We start from the raw sequence: 14,213 nt of genomic DNA, 5'->3' as shown, positions 1-14,213 counted from the left end.
GGTGAAAAACATTCCATACTAATATATTTTATATAGATTTATTTTTTTATTATCAAGCTAAAACAAAGAAGCCAAAGCTAAGGTCTGGTCTTACAGCTTCTGCAGTGTGTGTTTCTTTTACCTCATTTACTGTGGCTCAGTCCAGTGACATGTGAAATATGTGTTAGTACGAGGGTAGCGATAGCATTGACCCAAGGTATCTGTACAAGTAAATCTGTCCACAATTTATCCATCCAGGACAGCCTCTGTCTACACCTGAAACTTGTTCTATTTCGCCCTCAATTGTCTTTTCCCCCAAGTAATTTACGCCCGGGTCTCTATCTTCTTCCTCTTGCAATATTTATCTCTCCACACAACTCAAGTGTATTCCATCAGTGTCAGTGTGCACACATCCTGATTGGCTGTAAAGTTGATAAGGGGCATCGTCATTGAAGCGAATAGTTTTTAATATCTGCTCCGCTGATGTGATAACAGAATTTCAAACTATTTGGGGATGATCAGTCTTAACAAGTGAACGGCTTTAACACCTTGTTTTCTCTTATGATCACTTTCCACCTTTTCACAGCTTGTTCTCTACCTCTTGTCTCTCCTCTGTGTGTGCATCTCACTCACCGTCTCAGTCACAATGATTGGCTGAGTAGCCTCATGTGAGATGATTTACAATGCATCAAACCAGTCTGTGAGATTCCTGCATCACTAAAACCATGCAGTGCCATAAAGGCTAGAACATTTGAACTGGTCATAAGAGAAGCACTGTCAACATGTCATTATTGCTAATGATTTGTCACCTATAGGTGTGGGGTCTGAATAGCTAGCTGAGCTAAGCTGTGAGAACATAGCGCTCACCTCCAGCAGCCACTGTGGATGCTGCTCACACTGTCCAGGTTTAACAGGCTGGCTTCGTAATGTCTCTGATGTATCACATAAGGTTTACATTCACTCTGATGAAAGTGAATTAGTAATGTTTTGCTCCCTTTTCATCTTCACTTATTAACGTTGGCCTTGTAGAGGACGTAATTCACTGACATTCAAAGGCCGGGAGCACAACCCCAGCCACTGAAGGTGCTATGTTCTCTTATGTTGTTACTTGGTGTGATTACTTTGACTATCTCTTGAGATTATTGGATTTTCAAGTTCCTAAAGAACTGTACATGATTTCAAAAAAGTGTGAAAATTGTTGTTATGGTGCCCTTTTGACAGCACTACACCTATTGATGTTGCTAAAGCTGTGTTTCAACTCCGGGGTCGTTTCCTTCAGAGGACGTGGTCTACCTGGCCCACGCAGCATGGGGTCTTAATGGGCTGTGTAGACCTTGACACAGTCGGTCTTTAAATGCAGCATCTCAAGGATGCAGCCCCTGAATTGAAACACAGTTTACATGTGACAGTGGTGAATCCCAAACCACAACATGTATGACTCAATCAAGGTGGTTAAAGCCAAACAAAAAGGGTTAACCCTAACTCTAACCCTTTTTTCACAACCTGAATTTTTTTTTCTAATTTAACTTGAGTTTTACAGGAATGAAAAACAAGAGCTCAGCACAGAATAGGTCGTTCAATGGACCCCTGAGCTGCCCTGGCTCTGCCCCGTTTAGAAAAAGCTTAAACTCCAGCAGTCGCTGAGTTAACAGAGAAGTGGCTGGGGGGGAGAGTGATTGTCTCTTGGACATTTCAAACCCAGATTATCCCTGGCACAGAAATGTGGAGTGTGAAATTACCAAGAAGTGTAGAGTGACCCACATGGCGAGACCTGTATCCATGGCAACATAGTGGTCCACTATGCAAGCTGGATTAATGATGCTCTGTTCGTTCCAAGCTTCCCAGTAAGAAATGACAGGGTGACAGTGACTCAGCATGTAGAATATACCAGCTCCCAGAACCTGAAGATGCTAAAGGGAATTCAGCCATCTTTTTTTTACACCTGCACTTTTCTGACTGTGACATGTCAAAATGTCTGCTGCGAAAAAGGTGGAGGGAGTGAGGGAGTCTGGAGCTAACTGGAATATCTCTACCTGTTGATTATGTCTCACTCTAACTAACAAATCACACACTCCACCAGAGAAAAGCTTGCATGGAAAAAAAAGTTGTTCTATTGCTCTTGACTCCAATGAACAAAACTGCAATATCTAGTGTGATATAGCCAAGCCTTAGGCTAAAGTTCTCTATTTACATACTGATCTAATCAGTCTGAGTCCTGAGTGTCGGCTGCAGGCGTGAGCTCTGTGACTGAGACATTAAAGCTGCCACAACTAATATCTTATATTCATAGTGGATCTAAATTACTGTTTGTACGTGTCCTTCCTAGTAATCAACCCACAGATAATTATCACCTGCCTCTGAGTTCCCGCTGAGATCTATCAGACAATGTCAGTCACACACTCTTTTAGCTTCTACTTTACTGTTTCGTTTGACACTTATTAACTTTGTTGACAGCTGCAGTAGACCTCCACTAGTTTTGTTGTAAAAGAGGAAGATCAGAGAGAGTGTGATTAATTTACAGGATAAAACAGAGGGTAAAACTTGTGAGAATTGAAAATATGAATAGGAAAAAGATATGGTTGAAGCTGGTTGAGGTCACCAGGACATCTGATTAGGAGGCTTGCTGAGCATCTACCCGTTAGAGATATTCCAGACATGCCCGTCAAGTAAGGACACCGGGCAGACCCAGAGCACACTTATATGCATCTTGTGTCTGACCTGGAATGATTTGGGTTGCCTGAGATGGACCTGGAGAATATAACCATGGAAAAGGGGGCACCTTACTATTCTGTGCATGTGCCAATCTGTGTTCACCTTGACCCACACATGAATTTGTGTCTGAAAATGATGGATATATTTTACTACCTCTGCTGCACTGCACCTGTCTTGGTCACCGTGGCCGTGTCATTTCCATACGACATGCGACTGTGACTGACAAGAGTGTGACCCCCGAGGGATTTGGCTACACAAACACTACTTCTAAGGGTTTTGTCTTTTCATGCTTTTTACTTTATGTATTTGTTTACATCCAGGTAAGCCCACATGCCGCTGTAACGTTGGTTTCTCTGGGCCTTTCTGTGAGAAGAGGATCTGCGACAGCTACTGTTTAAACGGGGGAACGTGCGACATCACTCAGGGGAACCAGCCCGTGTGCCGCTGCATGGCAGAATACACTGGGGACCGTTGTCTTTACCGTGAGTCCTGCACCCACAGTGTCAACAAACACCACAAATAATGACCATCGTCCATTTAGCCCCTCATGATTGACATTAGCCTTTCAAGAGCAACCACAACAAAGAAGCCCTGATTATCCTGCGTAGAATCGTTACAACTTTGAAGCGTTTCAAAGTTCACACACTGAGTTTGGAACAAAAACAATCCCCAAAAGTATTTTCTTAACAAAAAGAAAATACCCTAATACTCACGCTACAAAAACACCACATTTGCCTTTATTTGCAGATAAACAAAATCCAAATACCACCATCAAATAACCTTTGGGTGTTTTCCGACTGGAATTATCGTATCTTCTTTTGCAAAGCGTTGACATTATGGGTTATGGTGAAAACAATTTCAACTGCACATCATTAGTATTTTCCTGCTCTTGCTTGCCCGCGGGGTAATATCGTTTCATCCGTGGCTAACATGTCATTTGATGTGGGTAATTAAGTCCCATTAAATCCGAGAGCGATTCCAATACAAACCAGCTTAAACTATGTTCCCAGTTTCTCACTATTCGCTGTCCCCTCTCTCATTATCTCCCTGAATGTGGAACAGACATCTGTCATCACTACTGTGTGAACTCCAAGGCCTGCACGCTCTCCAGCAGTGGCTATGTGGAGTGTGTGTGTCCTGCCAGGTTTGAGGGAAACAAGTGCGAGGTGGACAAGTGTCTCCGGTGTCACGGAGCGCCCTGCCTCATTAACGAGGAGACAGGAGATGTGGTTTGCAAGTAAGTGCCCGGTATCTCATCACTATTCTTGTCCCTCATCCCCTTTTGTTATAGAGCTGAGGCTTAACTCTTCATTGTTTGGAAGCGCTGCATGAACTGATTTGATTAAACTTCAATTATTTCTGAGGTTTTGGTAACGTCGGTGAATTAGAAGGCAGGTGAACTCTGAGTGGTTCTATGAATTATACATATGTTTGACAAGATCACCTACCGTGTCATTTTTGCTTCTTGTAAAAGTATAGCCCTCCGCCTGTCATTTACATCCATTATTCCTTCACCCTGCAGTTGCACAAATGGCAGAATAGCACCGAGCTGCCAGTTGTGTGATGGATATTGCTACAACGGAGGCACCTGTCACCTGGACCCCGACACCAACCTGCCTTTCTGTCAGTAAGTCGCTGCTTAATGGGTAAAAGGAAAAAAAAAAAGAGAATGTTCTCCCCCTATTACTCACACTCTTACAGTTCACAATCAAATGCTGGCTCTGTGCCCCGGAAAGGCCCCCGCCTTAGAAGCAGCACTCAAAATCATCACGAGGTACCACTTTCCTCCTTCCAGAACAGGGGGGGATAGACGTCCTCCTCTGGAGAGAAATCTCTGAGTTTAGGGGGAAGTTTTGATGTCGCTCTGTGGAGGCCGTGGCCCAGCAGGGGGTCTGGAGTGCCAGTTCACCATCTTAGGCTATGTGACATCTCACTGTGGCTTAAGGTTTTTAGGCAGATAAAAGGGTTTCAAACCCTTCCAAATCTCCCCATTCGCAGTTTATCACACGGCTCCTCTGTGCAGTTTAGAGCTGATGTCAGGCCTCTCTGGCTCTTTAGATTTTAGAAATATGCCTTGAGGGAATTTGTCAGTGGTTGAACATGTCACGAAACTCAGCGGCAAAAAGTATTTTAGTCCAATGGCTGCCCATAGATTAATAGCACCTCAGCTATATAATCACATGCATTGCTGTGTTAAACTCTCACCAAGGAGGAAATTGGAAATTCCGTTTCAAAAGGCAACTCTGTATTTATTTAACTGCCCATTGTCCACTGTAGTTAAATTGAAATTGGGGGGATCCTCCATCACAAATTCCAGGGGATAGAATCAATTTCTATGCAAATGATCCCATCTTTTTCAATGAGGTTAGCTGATCTTGATAATGTGGTTTATTATTTGCTGAGAAGAACAGATATTATGGAGATGATGGATATGTCTGTGTCAAGAAATCATACAGTTTGACCTTAATACTGGGTGTAAATGTCGATTTCATCAAAGTGTCAACCTTCCAGGGCAGAGTTGCCTCAATTGTAATTCAAATAATTCCTGCATTAAAGTCCTGAAGAGGTTGAAGAAAAATTCAAAATACAGCAGCACTGCAGTAAAGACATCTCTAGTAAACACTCCAGTCCACTAACAGTCTTCTTGAAAAGTTATTCAGCTGTACAATCAGTTTGTATTCTGTAGTAGACTTGTAGTATCTTTATTACACAATAGTGGGAGTAAGTATTTTTTCTTCAGATGATTATATGTTTTTGATGCAGCAGAGTCTTTGTCAGTTTTTGAACTTTTGTGTTGTTTTATTCCCTAAATAGTTTCCCTTGCAGACTGAATAGGACAAACCTTATTAGGTTGTATTTGCAGGATTGGCAAACATAATCAATGGACCTCCGTTTCAACAGATTCAAACTCAACATGCAGATGTACATTATTATTGGACCACCACATTGAATTATTCTAAATCTCCACAATTATGCATTTCATAAGGTTGAATCAATTTGTCAAGAAACAAGAGGAATGCGTTTCATTTTAAATTCAGAGGCTCATGGAAGACTAGTTTAAGTAAAACTGAAATCTGAAATATCAAATGGAGCAGAACTTCAGATTTGACTTTGGCTCTCTATATAAATTCAGCCTTTTATTATTTTTATATCTATGGATGACAACGTATGCAGCAGTAAAAATTAAGCATTTTGTGTATTTTTTAATGGTTTGCATAATTTCTGTCTTACACAATCATATTGAATTGCGTGAATATAATATTTAGTTTAAATTTGTGTTGTTTTTGTTTTATTATCAATATGAATTTGATATGATATTTATATTTTATTGATATCAAACCTGAGATCACAGTAACAGACTCTTCCCTTGCAGATGTTCCTCTTCACCTGGTGAGCAGTGAAGTTGATTTGTCTTTATAACATTTATTTTTCTGGTTTGCTTGATGCAGACACAACTCTGACTTACTCCATCTTACAAGTGAAGATGCTGAATTGTTTTTTCTAGTGTGTCAGTGTCCATTCACCAAGCAGTCAACAGTTGTACAGTTTACATTCTCTCGGCCCTCTTATCACTCCCAACACAATGTTTTGCAGCTGCACGTCAGGGTTCAAGAACCAACGTTGTGATGAGCTGGCCAACCCCTGCGATTACTTCTGTCAGAATGAGGGGATGTGCACATTAACAGCTCATAACAAACCACGCTGCAAGTAGGTCACTCTCACCTCTCCAGCTGTATTCAGAGCCCTCTCACACCCTCTGTCCACACCCCCACCCTGACTCCATCCGGCTTCATCCTCAGTCCAGCCTCAGTCCAGCACATGGGATCGTGGTCACAGTGCAGCCTTGTAGCAACTAATCATGTAATAAGGGACAAAGTAATAACTTGTCAAAAAGTTATTTAAGGTAGAAAACACTCAACTGAAGGATACTGAGATCATTGTTTCACTAGATTACGATCATTTATTTAGGATTTTTTTTTTATTCTTCACTCAGAGGCTAAGAAGTACTAGTTTAACACATCCTCACCGACTTAAAAATACAACTTGTCATTTATACCCATTGGTTATTGTATGAATATTGTTATTTTTCAGTAGGCAGGTTAAAAATTCTTATTGTACTTGAAATGGATCCCCAACCTGCTAAAACCTACAACCTACTAGCAAAATCACAATAAAGTAAATCAAATATAATTTTACTTGCATAGCTGCTCTTCACATTTTACAGTTCGCCACACAGGGCTCAACGATCTGTGTCAAAAGGTGTCAAGACTTACAGAACCCTGACCCACATAGAAACGAAAGAAAACCCTCACTCGAAAGGAGCAAGTAATAGTTCATGTAAAAAAGAATATATATATTTTTAACTTATGAATTCCTAGCTTACTCTGACGACCAATGGTGTTTCAACTCTGGTAATATTCTCATATCAGATCCTATAGAGGCATTGGAAATGTGTTAATATTGGTCAAATAAGTCTTATAGCAATAACACATTTCCTTATGAAACCAACATCCTTTACTGAAGAACTTTGAGCATTTAATCTTTTATTCAATTTTGAGCAGGTATTAGCTGATGTGGCACTTATTACATTATCAGTTGCTGCATAACTCTGCCCCTCCGCTGCCCCTCACTTCCACCCAGCCACCCAGTCACCCAGTCACCCATCCCATGCAGTCCTCACACACCCCACTCAAACCAGTGGGGGGGAACTAAAACATGGCACTATGTTTGTGATGTTGGAGTCAGTCGGTGCATTTGCAACCCGTGCATGACGGAGAGCTGAATGTTTGTCATGGACCAGTCATCAACGAAGCATAGATACCATACACCTCGATAGGCCGAAGGAATCTCATCAGTAATTACTCATTCATCGTTAATGTCCTCACCACGGGTTAAGAGAAACTTTGTGTGGCATAGGGAATCAGTATTTCTGTGGTTTACACTTCCCAAAGCAGATCAAACTCCCCATTGCCCCAAATCTCCCATTAAAATTCATGTTGCTGTGACATTTCGTCTGACGAAGGCGTGATTCATTTCCTCCGGGTGTGGGGCTGCATTCTTATTTTTCGATAGCCTGATGTTCAGATTCTTGGAGTGCATGTAATTTAGGGTAATTTCATTCTGTCATCATGCAGTCACGCCCACCGCATCACTCATGCTTTACAGACCCATCTGCGTCAGTCGTGTGAAATTAGATATCACCTTCACTAACAAGGGTCATACATCACGCCCATCAAATCCCATTGAAACACAAATGAGATGACGACTTGTTGTCCCGCTGTCATCCTTTGATTTTTTTTTTTTTTTTTCTTTCCTGCACTGAATATTCAACATGTAAATCCGCCGCACACCGTGAATGGACACAACATGTACACATAGTGCTCTCTCTCCAGGTGGTGTTTTGTTTTTGTTGGATCAAAGCACTTCATAACAAAGTCTGAATCATAATGTGTTGTGTACACGTGAGCCACAGTCACATCGTAGTGCAGTTCATTTAGCAAAAGGTGTTTTCTCAGCAGTCTCTTTTCTTACTGTGAAACGTACGCTAATGAGAGTGTATTTATACTCTACTCTGACCTCCTTCAGATGTTCAGCCAATTGGGCGGGAACGCAGTGTGAGAGACCCGCCCCCAAAAGCAGCAGATCAGACAACACCAGCGGAGGTGAGGATTGGGAATTTCAAGAGGCCTTATTATAGAACCTTTCAGTTTCCCACAGGAACGCATGTATGTATGTCCCATGCTCGCTGAATAACTACATGTGAGAATATCTTATTCTTGAACTTCCTGTCTTCAAGTTAAAGGTTGGGTTGGTTATTTGTTTGTTGGGGGGAGGGGCTTTGATGAGGGGGCCAATGGGAGGGGCTGGGATGTATCGTTTGCATATTTTCAAAGTGTTGCCTGCTCATTGCAGCTTTTCCAGGATTACCAACCCTAGCTTTACATTTTTAAATACACTTAAGGGAATATGTTGATTAAAAAAAAGACTTTATAATTAAGATCCAGAGTTTTACTTATCGACTGAGTTAAGTATTTATTCTTCGCCGTTTTATATAAACTACACGTGAACTACTCAAGAGGACAGTTTTTGTGAGGTGGCCGTTTTGCGGTCACGATCCGACACGTCAACATATAAAGTGTGACTGTCTGGACTCATCTCCTCATCAGTCCACTGTGTCTCCCCTCTGTTCTGCAGGGAGCATAGCTATCATTGTGCCTCTGGTCCTGCTGGTCATCTTGATCGTGATGGTGGTCGGAGGTGTTTACATCTGCAGACGGCGGCAAAGGTGGGTAATGACGTGGATACACTAAGATCATGAGAGAGGCAACACCGCAGCACTTTGAAGATGAATGCACATGATTGATTTATGAGAGAAAAGTTTGTTTCAGCATATTATGCAGAACTATCACAGATTTCTGGGTCTCAGCTTTTACATCCGCCCAGTAAACCTATCTCCTCCATGTGTGACAAGTCGTGTAATGTGATCTGCATGTGGAACAGGGAGGCGCTGCACAGTGTGTTGACCTGCATGTTTGTGTATCACGTTAATGATGAGTGGCTCCACACCTCAGGGGAAAACGTGTCCAGAGACAGCCCATGACAAACGGCGGGATAAACGTGGAGATTGGGAACCCGTCATACAACATGTATGAAGTGGACCATGACAACCATGCTGATGCAGGGAGCCTGCTGCGACCCAACTTCACCCTGGACCCTCACAAGGTTTGATTATTGAACTATATATCAAACTAAACAGTACAAAGCTTCACAAAATATGCCTTAAGCATAAACTAAACCTACAACCCAAAATGCACAGATTCAAGAAGGTTTTTCATATTTATTGTCACATTTATCCAAACAAGGTTACAAAGTGCTTCGCAAAGTTGATGGCCAAAAAAACTAATTAATAAAAATAAAAGATATTCAGTTTAATTAAATTTGTAATTTTATCTTAAAAAACGAGCACTGAGCTGTAATTATCTGTTTGGCTGCAGCAACAAAGTGGTTCTTTGTGTTTTACTAAATCATTGGCACCGTTTGTCCTCCAATGTGGAAAAGGTCAATGTTATAAAAAGTTTAAATCATCTGCTGCGACAGGGAAACTTTCTTCACATAGGTTCTGTAGAAATAACAAGAAAACATGTCACAATATGGAGAAGAGCTGGTTATCTATCTAATTATTAATTCAACTAATACAAAAGGGACACGTCATGTCTGTGGAATAGAAGCCAGCGGACCACACACTATCTGTGGTTAATGTTGTTAACTTTTTCCAATATTAGGATTAGGATCCGCTGGTTTTGAGATACATGTGTTTAATTAGTATTTGAGTCGCTCTATGCATTATTCTGTTGTAAGATATACATGATTAATAATTCAGTGTGAAGAGCTGATTTTTATTGACCTCGATTGGTGCAGATCTGTATCACATGATCAGTCCAGCTGCAGCAGGTGAGTTGCTGCTGCCCTGTAGCAGCTCAGGAAACGCCCAACCACAAACCTTTCAATTTCCCAGCTTCATAGAAAATGATTTGGTGTCTCGTTTCTTGTCCCTCTTCCAACTTCTCTTCCGATCTGATATCTGGCAGCGGGACCCATCAAGTTAAATCACATTAGGCTTTGTAAAGGTTTTTTTGATGTGAAAAACCTGGCAGGTGTAGGGGAATGTGCAGGTGCCATGAACCAATAGGATGTCTCATCTGGCTGGTGATTTTTTCCGTTAATGGCCCCCAGCCCCGAACTAACACTCCCGAGTGAATCACAACACCTTCCCCGATGTTATCCCGCTCACCTGCTGGAGCTTCAGCTCTAATGCTGCCGCTTTTTCTTTGCCAACTCTTTCACCTGCTGTTGTCGGTTCGATCTGGCTGCTGTTCCAACCAAGACGCTTTGGCTTGAATCTGAAGCAGCTTCCATGTTCCACTACATTCTCTCCGCCCCCAGTGATTCCAGACTTATCTAATTCAATGCTGTTTTTATTTTTAAAATGATCAGGTTATGTATATAACCCAGAACTGCACCGATTACCAAGTGTGCACATGCAGATAACCAGTAGACCGTGATCCCTGTGTGAGTCGAACTTCATGAACACAGTCGGTGCTTGTTGTGTTGCAGGGCTGGTGTGTAAAATCCAGCGACACTCGTAGCTTGGGCATGAACTCCGTGCCCAAGGAGGTAATCCCAGGACAGGTGAATTCTTACAAACTTTACAATCCAGCATGAGTGAGACAAAAACCAAATCATCCTCATGTAGATTGTTAGCAAACACTGTGCAGTTACCTGGGAAATACTTTGACTCTTTGGTATCTGAACCAAATTTAAGTTCATATTTAATCAGACCAAAGTGAGTCAAGGTAACATTCACAGTCGTCCATCACTCACATCACTCCGATGATTTTAATAGGATTCTGGACCTGCATGGCTTTGTGTTGGACTCGGCTCATTCCTGCATGTTGCCATCAGCTGTTCATGCTTGTTGAGTGATCGTTCACAGAATCCATGTGTTGTGTGCTTTGTGTTGCTCTGCTTTAGACGGAGCACGAGTCAGGGATTTTTACTCAAACAAAACAGTGATAAAATATATATTTTGTTTGATTTGTTGTTCGATGACATTGTGACGTATCGTGGGATTGTGGGAGAGGTTGTCTTCACCACCACTGATCTACTGTGGTGGTGACATGACTCTCTAATGTGTATACGTCTCATTCATACTTTATTTTGTCTGATTTGTATTAATCCTATGTCTTTTCATTCTAACATAATAAGTAGCATTAGCTAACATTTTATATCACAAAGCTCTCTCCATCCCGGAAACGGCCGACTCATTCTACCTTTGTTTTTCTTCAACTGTCGTTTGTTTCACCCTCAAGTTTCTGCCTCATACTGACAGAGCGTCTGTGACAGAAAGTGTCAACAAAAGGCAGAAGATACAAACAATCCATCACATGTAAGCAATGGAGGAAGAAAAACAATAGAGCGGCTAATTAGCCCCCAGATGCGTCATTCTGTGATGCATCTCAAAAGGACCTTATTAGTAGTGTTTTCATTTTAATTTCACATTTTATACCTTAAATTTATTTGGTACATCAGAGAGTTAATTAGTTTAACAAAACCACCGTGATTTCTTACCTGCTCTGACATTTTCACTGTTCTTTACCTAAACCCACCACTAGAGGAGCTGGAGCTAAGAGTGAAACAATGACTTTAGATGAATAATAAAAGATGTCAGTTGTTTTCTTGATTTGATTCAAACAGGAAACTGTTTGAATCTACAACTTTGTGTTGTGATAATATTTCCCTGTGTTTCCATCTTGCTCTGCTGCCCCTAGTGGCGAACAATGTGTTAATGCAGCTTTAAGGCTTTCACTGTTGTAAAGTGATGTATGTGTACATGTATTTATTTCCTCTTCTTTCCTTTCCCCTACAGCCAATGAACTATTCCAACCCTGTGTATGCAAAGATTTATATCGACGGACAGAACTGCAGGAAGCCGGTCATCAGTATTGACGAGAGGAGAGAGCTACTCCCAAAGAAATTAGAGGGGACAATTCACGAAACCGCCGCATAGCCTAACTTTACACTTTGTACTCCGTTTTTTACCACAGTGTATAATGTATAATACGAAGAAGGATTTTTATTTCTATTTCCTAAGAGGCTTTTAGGTTTTACTGGTTTAGCATCAGCATAATGTTCTTGTCGGTGTGCTGAAGAGTTTTATTTTCCATTAGCTGTTTGCTTTCCAATGTTCGTCAAACACCAGTTACGCGGCGCTCTGCTGTAAACCGGGTGACACTGAAGTAAAGCTGCTGATTTGCAAAAAACTTTATTAACACCTTGAGCCACACCTCGTGCACAGTCTGGACCTTAAAGATGCAGTGCTACAACCTGTACCCATATCTGTTTCTAGTTTAAGCTCAATATGGACTCTGTCTGTTAGTGACGGTTATGAAGGCAGGTTAGGACAAATATACTAAGTATCGTAGAGAAGAGTTACATCAGTTGTTTCTAAGGCTTTTGTTCTGTTTTGTTTGTGCGTCACGTGACACTCGGACAGCTAAGCTTCACGTCTGACTGGAGGTGGAGCTCGGCGCTCGCGAGGCTTTTTGTTTTTTATCCGTGGGACCCGACGGATCTACTGCCTGGATTTCCAGTGAAGGCCACAATAATCAAGATGATCTTTTTCTCACACTCTACGTAACTCCACGGGTCCTCTTGTCTTTTTCCATTTCCACGGATTTTCGAGCTCTATTCACCCCCGCCGTCTCTACGGTAATATATCACATGGACTTGAGAGATTGAAAAAGCCCACCTTGAATGTTCTCCGATCAGATTCCCTGGATCTGGACCTGTACACTGAAGAGACAGATACTGAATAAACCATATTTTTCTAGGTTATACGTCAACAGATGGATTGAAGACGCAGACACGGGGAGAGATTTACCACAGTTACCAGAAGGTTATAAAGAGTTACTATAGAACACATCTGTTGTTTCAGAAAAAAGGGGGAAGATGATAAATATAAATTTTATAATTTTGTATTTGATTTGTATGTTGTTTGGCTGCTCGTATTTTGAAGAAATGTACTAAATGTAAGTAATTTTTATATAAAAAAATGTAAATCAATATTGAATAAAGGGGGCTTATTTCCACTGTGTGTCCCACAACGACCCTTTAAAGTGAAAACACAGAGTAATGGGATATGTAAGTGCTGGTGTGTGTGTGTGTGTGTGTGTGTGTGTGTGTGTGTGTGTGTGTGTGCACTTCTATCTGTTCAAGCAGTGATCACAAACTGGAGAAGTTGTTCCACATGGTCGGTGACCTGACGAGTCAATCAGCAGTGTGGGGTCTTTCACCCGCTGCGCTGGGGAAGGTGGTGGCCTGGAGATTACTGCCCCCCCCCCCCCCCCCATTGTGTGAGGGCAGGCCAACACCCTTTGTTACCTGGTGGCGAGCCGACACACACACACACACACACACACACAATACCAGGGCCACCCGCTGAATGATAATTCCGTCTTTCTCCCACTTCTTTTTTTTTGCAATCGCTTTCTCCTCGTACACTTCACTTCCTCCCTCACCATGGCAACCAGAGGAGGCAGCCTGCCCTTCTCTCCATCTGTCGGTGCTGTCGGCTGGATCAGCCAGCCCCCCCCCCCCCCCCGTCCCACCGCGTTTCTGATGATGTACAAATGGATACCCCGATTTCCAGCTTCCTTCATTTCCTTCCACAGTCAAAATAAATCTGTAGCAGCAGTGTCGTAACAGAACATTTCAAAGATACTGTAAGACTTGAGAAATAGTAAAAGTGGGTTGATCAATTTAGAAGTGCACATCTTTTTAGACTTTATTCAATTTAATGCTAAATTAATATATGATAGCTAATTGACTTGTTTTTCCATAAATGCAATGTGTTTGGTTCCTGTGGGAATTTCATATTTTACTGAGAGTTTATTCATTAAGTAGATAGATGGATAGATGGATGGATAGACAGGCACACAGTTAGATGGATGGATTGATAGATA

General features: G+C 41.7%; 1 protein-coding gene across 1 annotated transcript in view; it reads left to right on the top strand.

Moving 5' to 3' along the window:
• lrp1bb (low density lipoprotein receptor-related protein 1Bb) overlaps positions 1-12,440 on the top strand; it is a 174,583-nt gene extending 162,143 nt beyond the window's left edge. Inside the window, exons 83-91 of the mRNA XM_053439172.1 lie at positions 3,012-3,173; positions 3,754-3,928; positions 4,214-4,318; positions 6,286-6,399; positions 8,278-8,354; positions 8,887-8,977; positions 9,264-9,414; positions 10,807-10,881; positions 12,119-12,440. Coding sequence (XP_053295147.1) covers positions 3,012-3,173; positions 3,754-3,928; positions 4,214-4,318; positions 6,286-6,399; positions 8,278-8,354; positions 8,887-8,977; positions 9,264-9,414; positions 10,807-10,881; positions 12,119-12,259 — 1,091 coding nt within the window. The 3' untranslated portion in view covers positions 12,260-12,440. The remainder of the gene's footprint in view (positions 1-3,011; positions 3,174-3,753; positions 3,929-4,213; positions 4,319-6,285; positions 6,400-8,277; positions 8,355-8,886; positions 8,978-9,263; positions 9,415-10,806; positions 10,882-12,118) is intronic.
• Positions 12,441-14,213: the final 1,773 nt, after the last annotated feature.

This window comes from Pleuronectes platessa, chromosome 14, assembly GCF_947347685.1.
Source record: "Pleuronectes platessa chromosome 14, fPlePla1.1, whole genome shotgun sequence".
NCBI classification, from domain to species: domain Eukaryota; kingdom Metazoa; phylum Chordata; class Actinopteri; order Pleuronectiformes; family Pleuronectidae; genus Pleuronectes; species Pleuronectes platessa.
The sequence above is the reverse complement of the archived record's forward strand: the minus strand, read 5'-3'. Positions and strand labels throughout refer to the sequence as shown.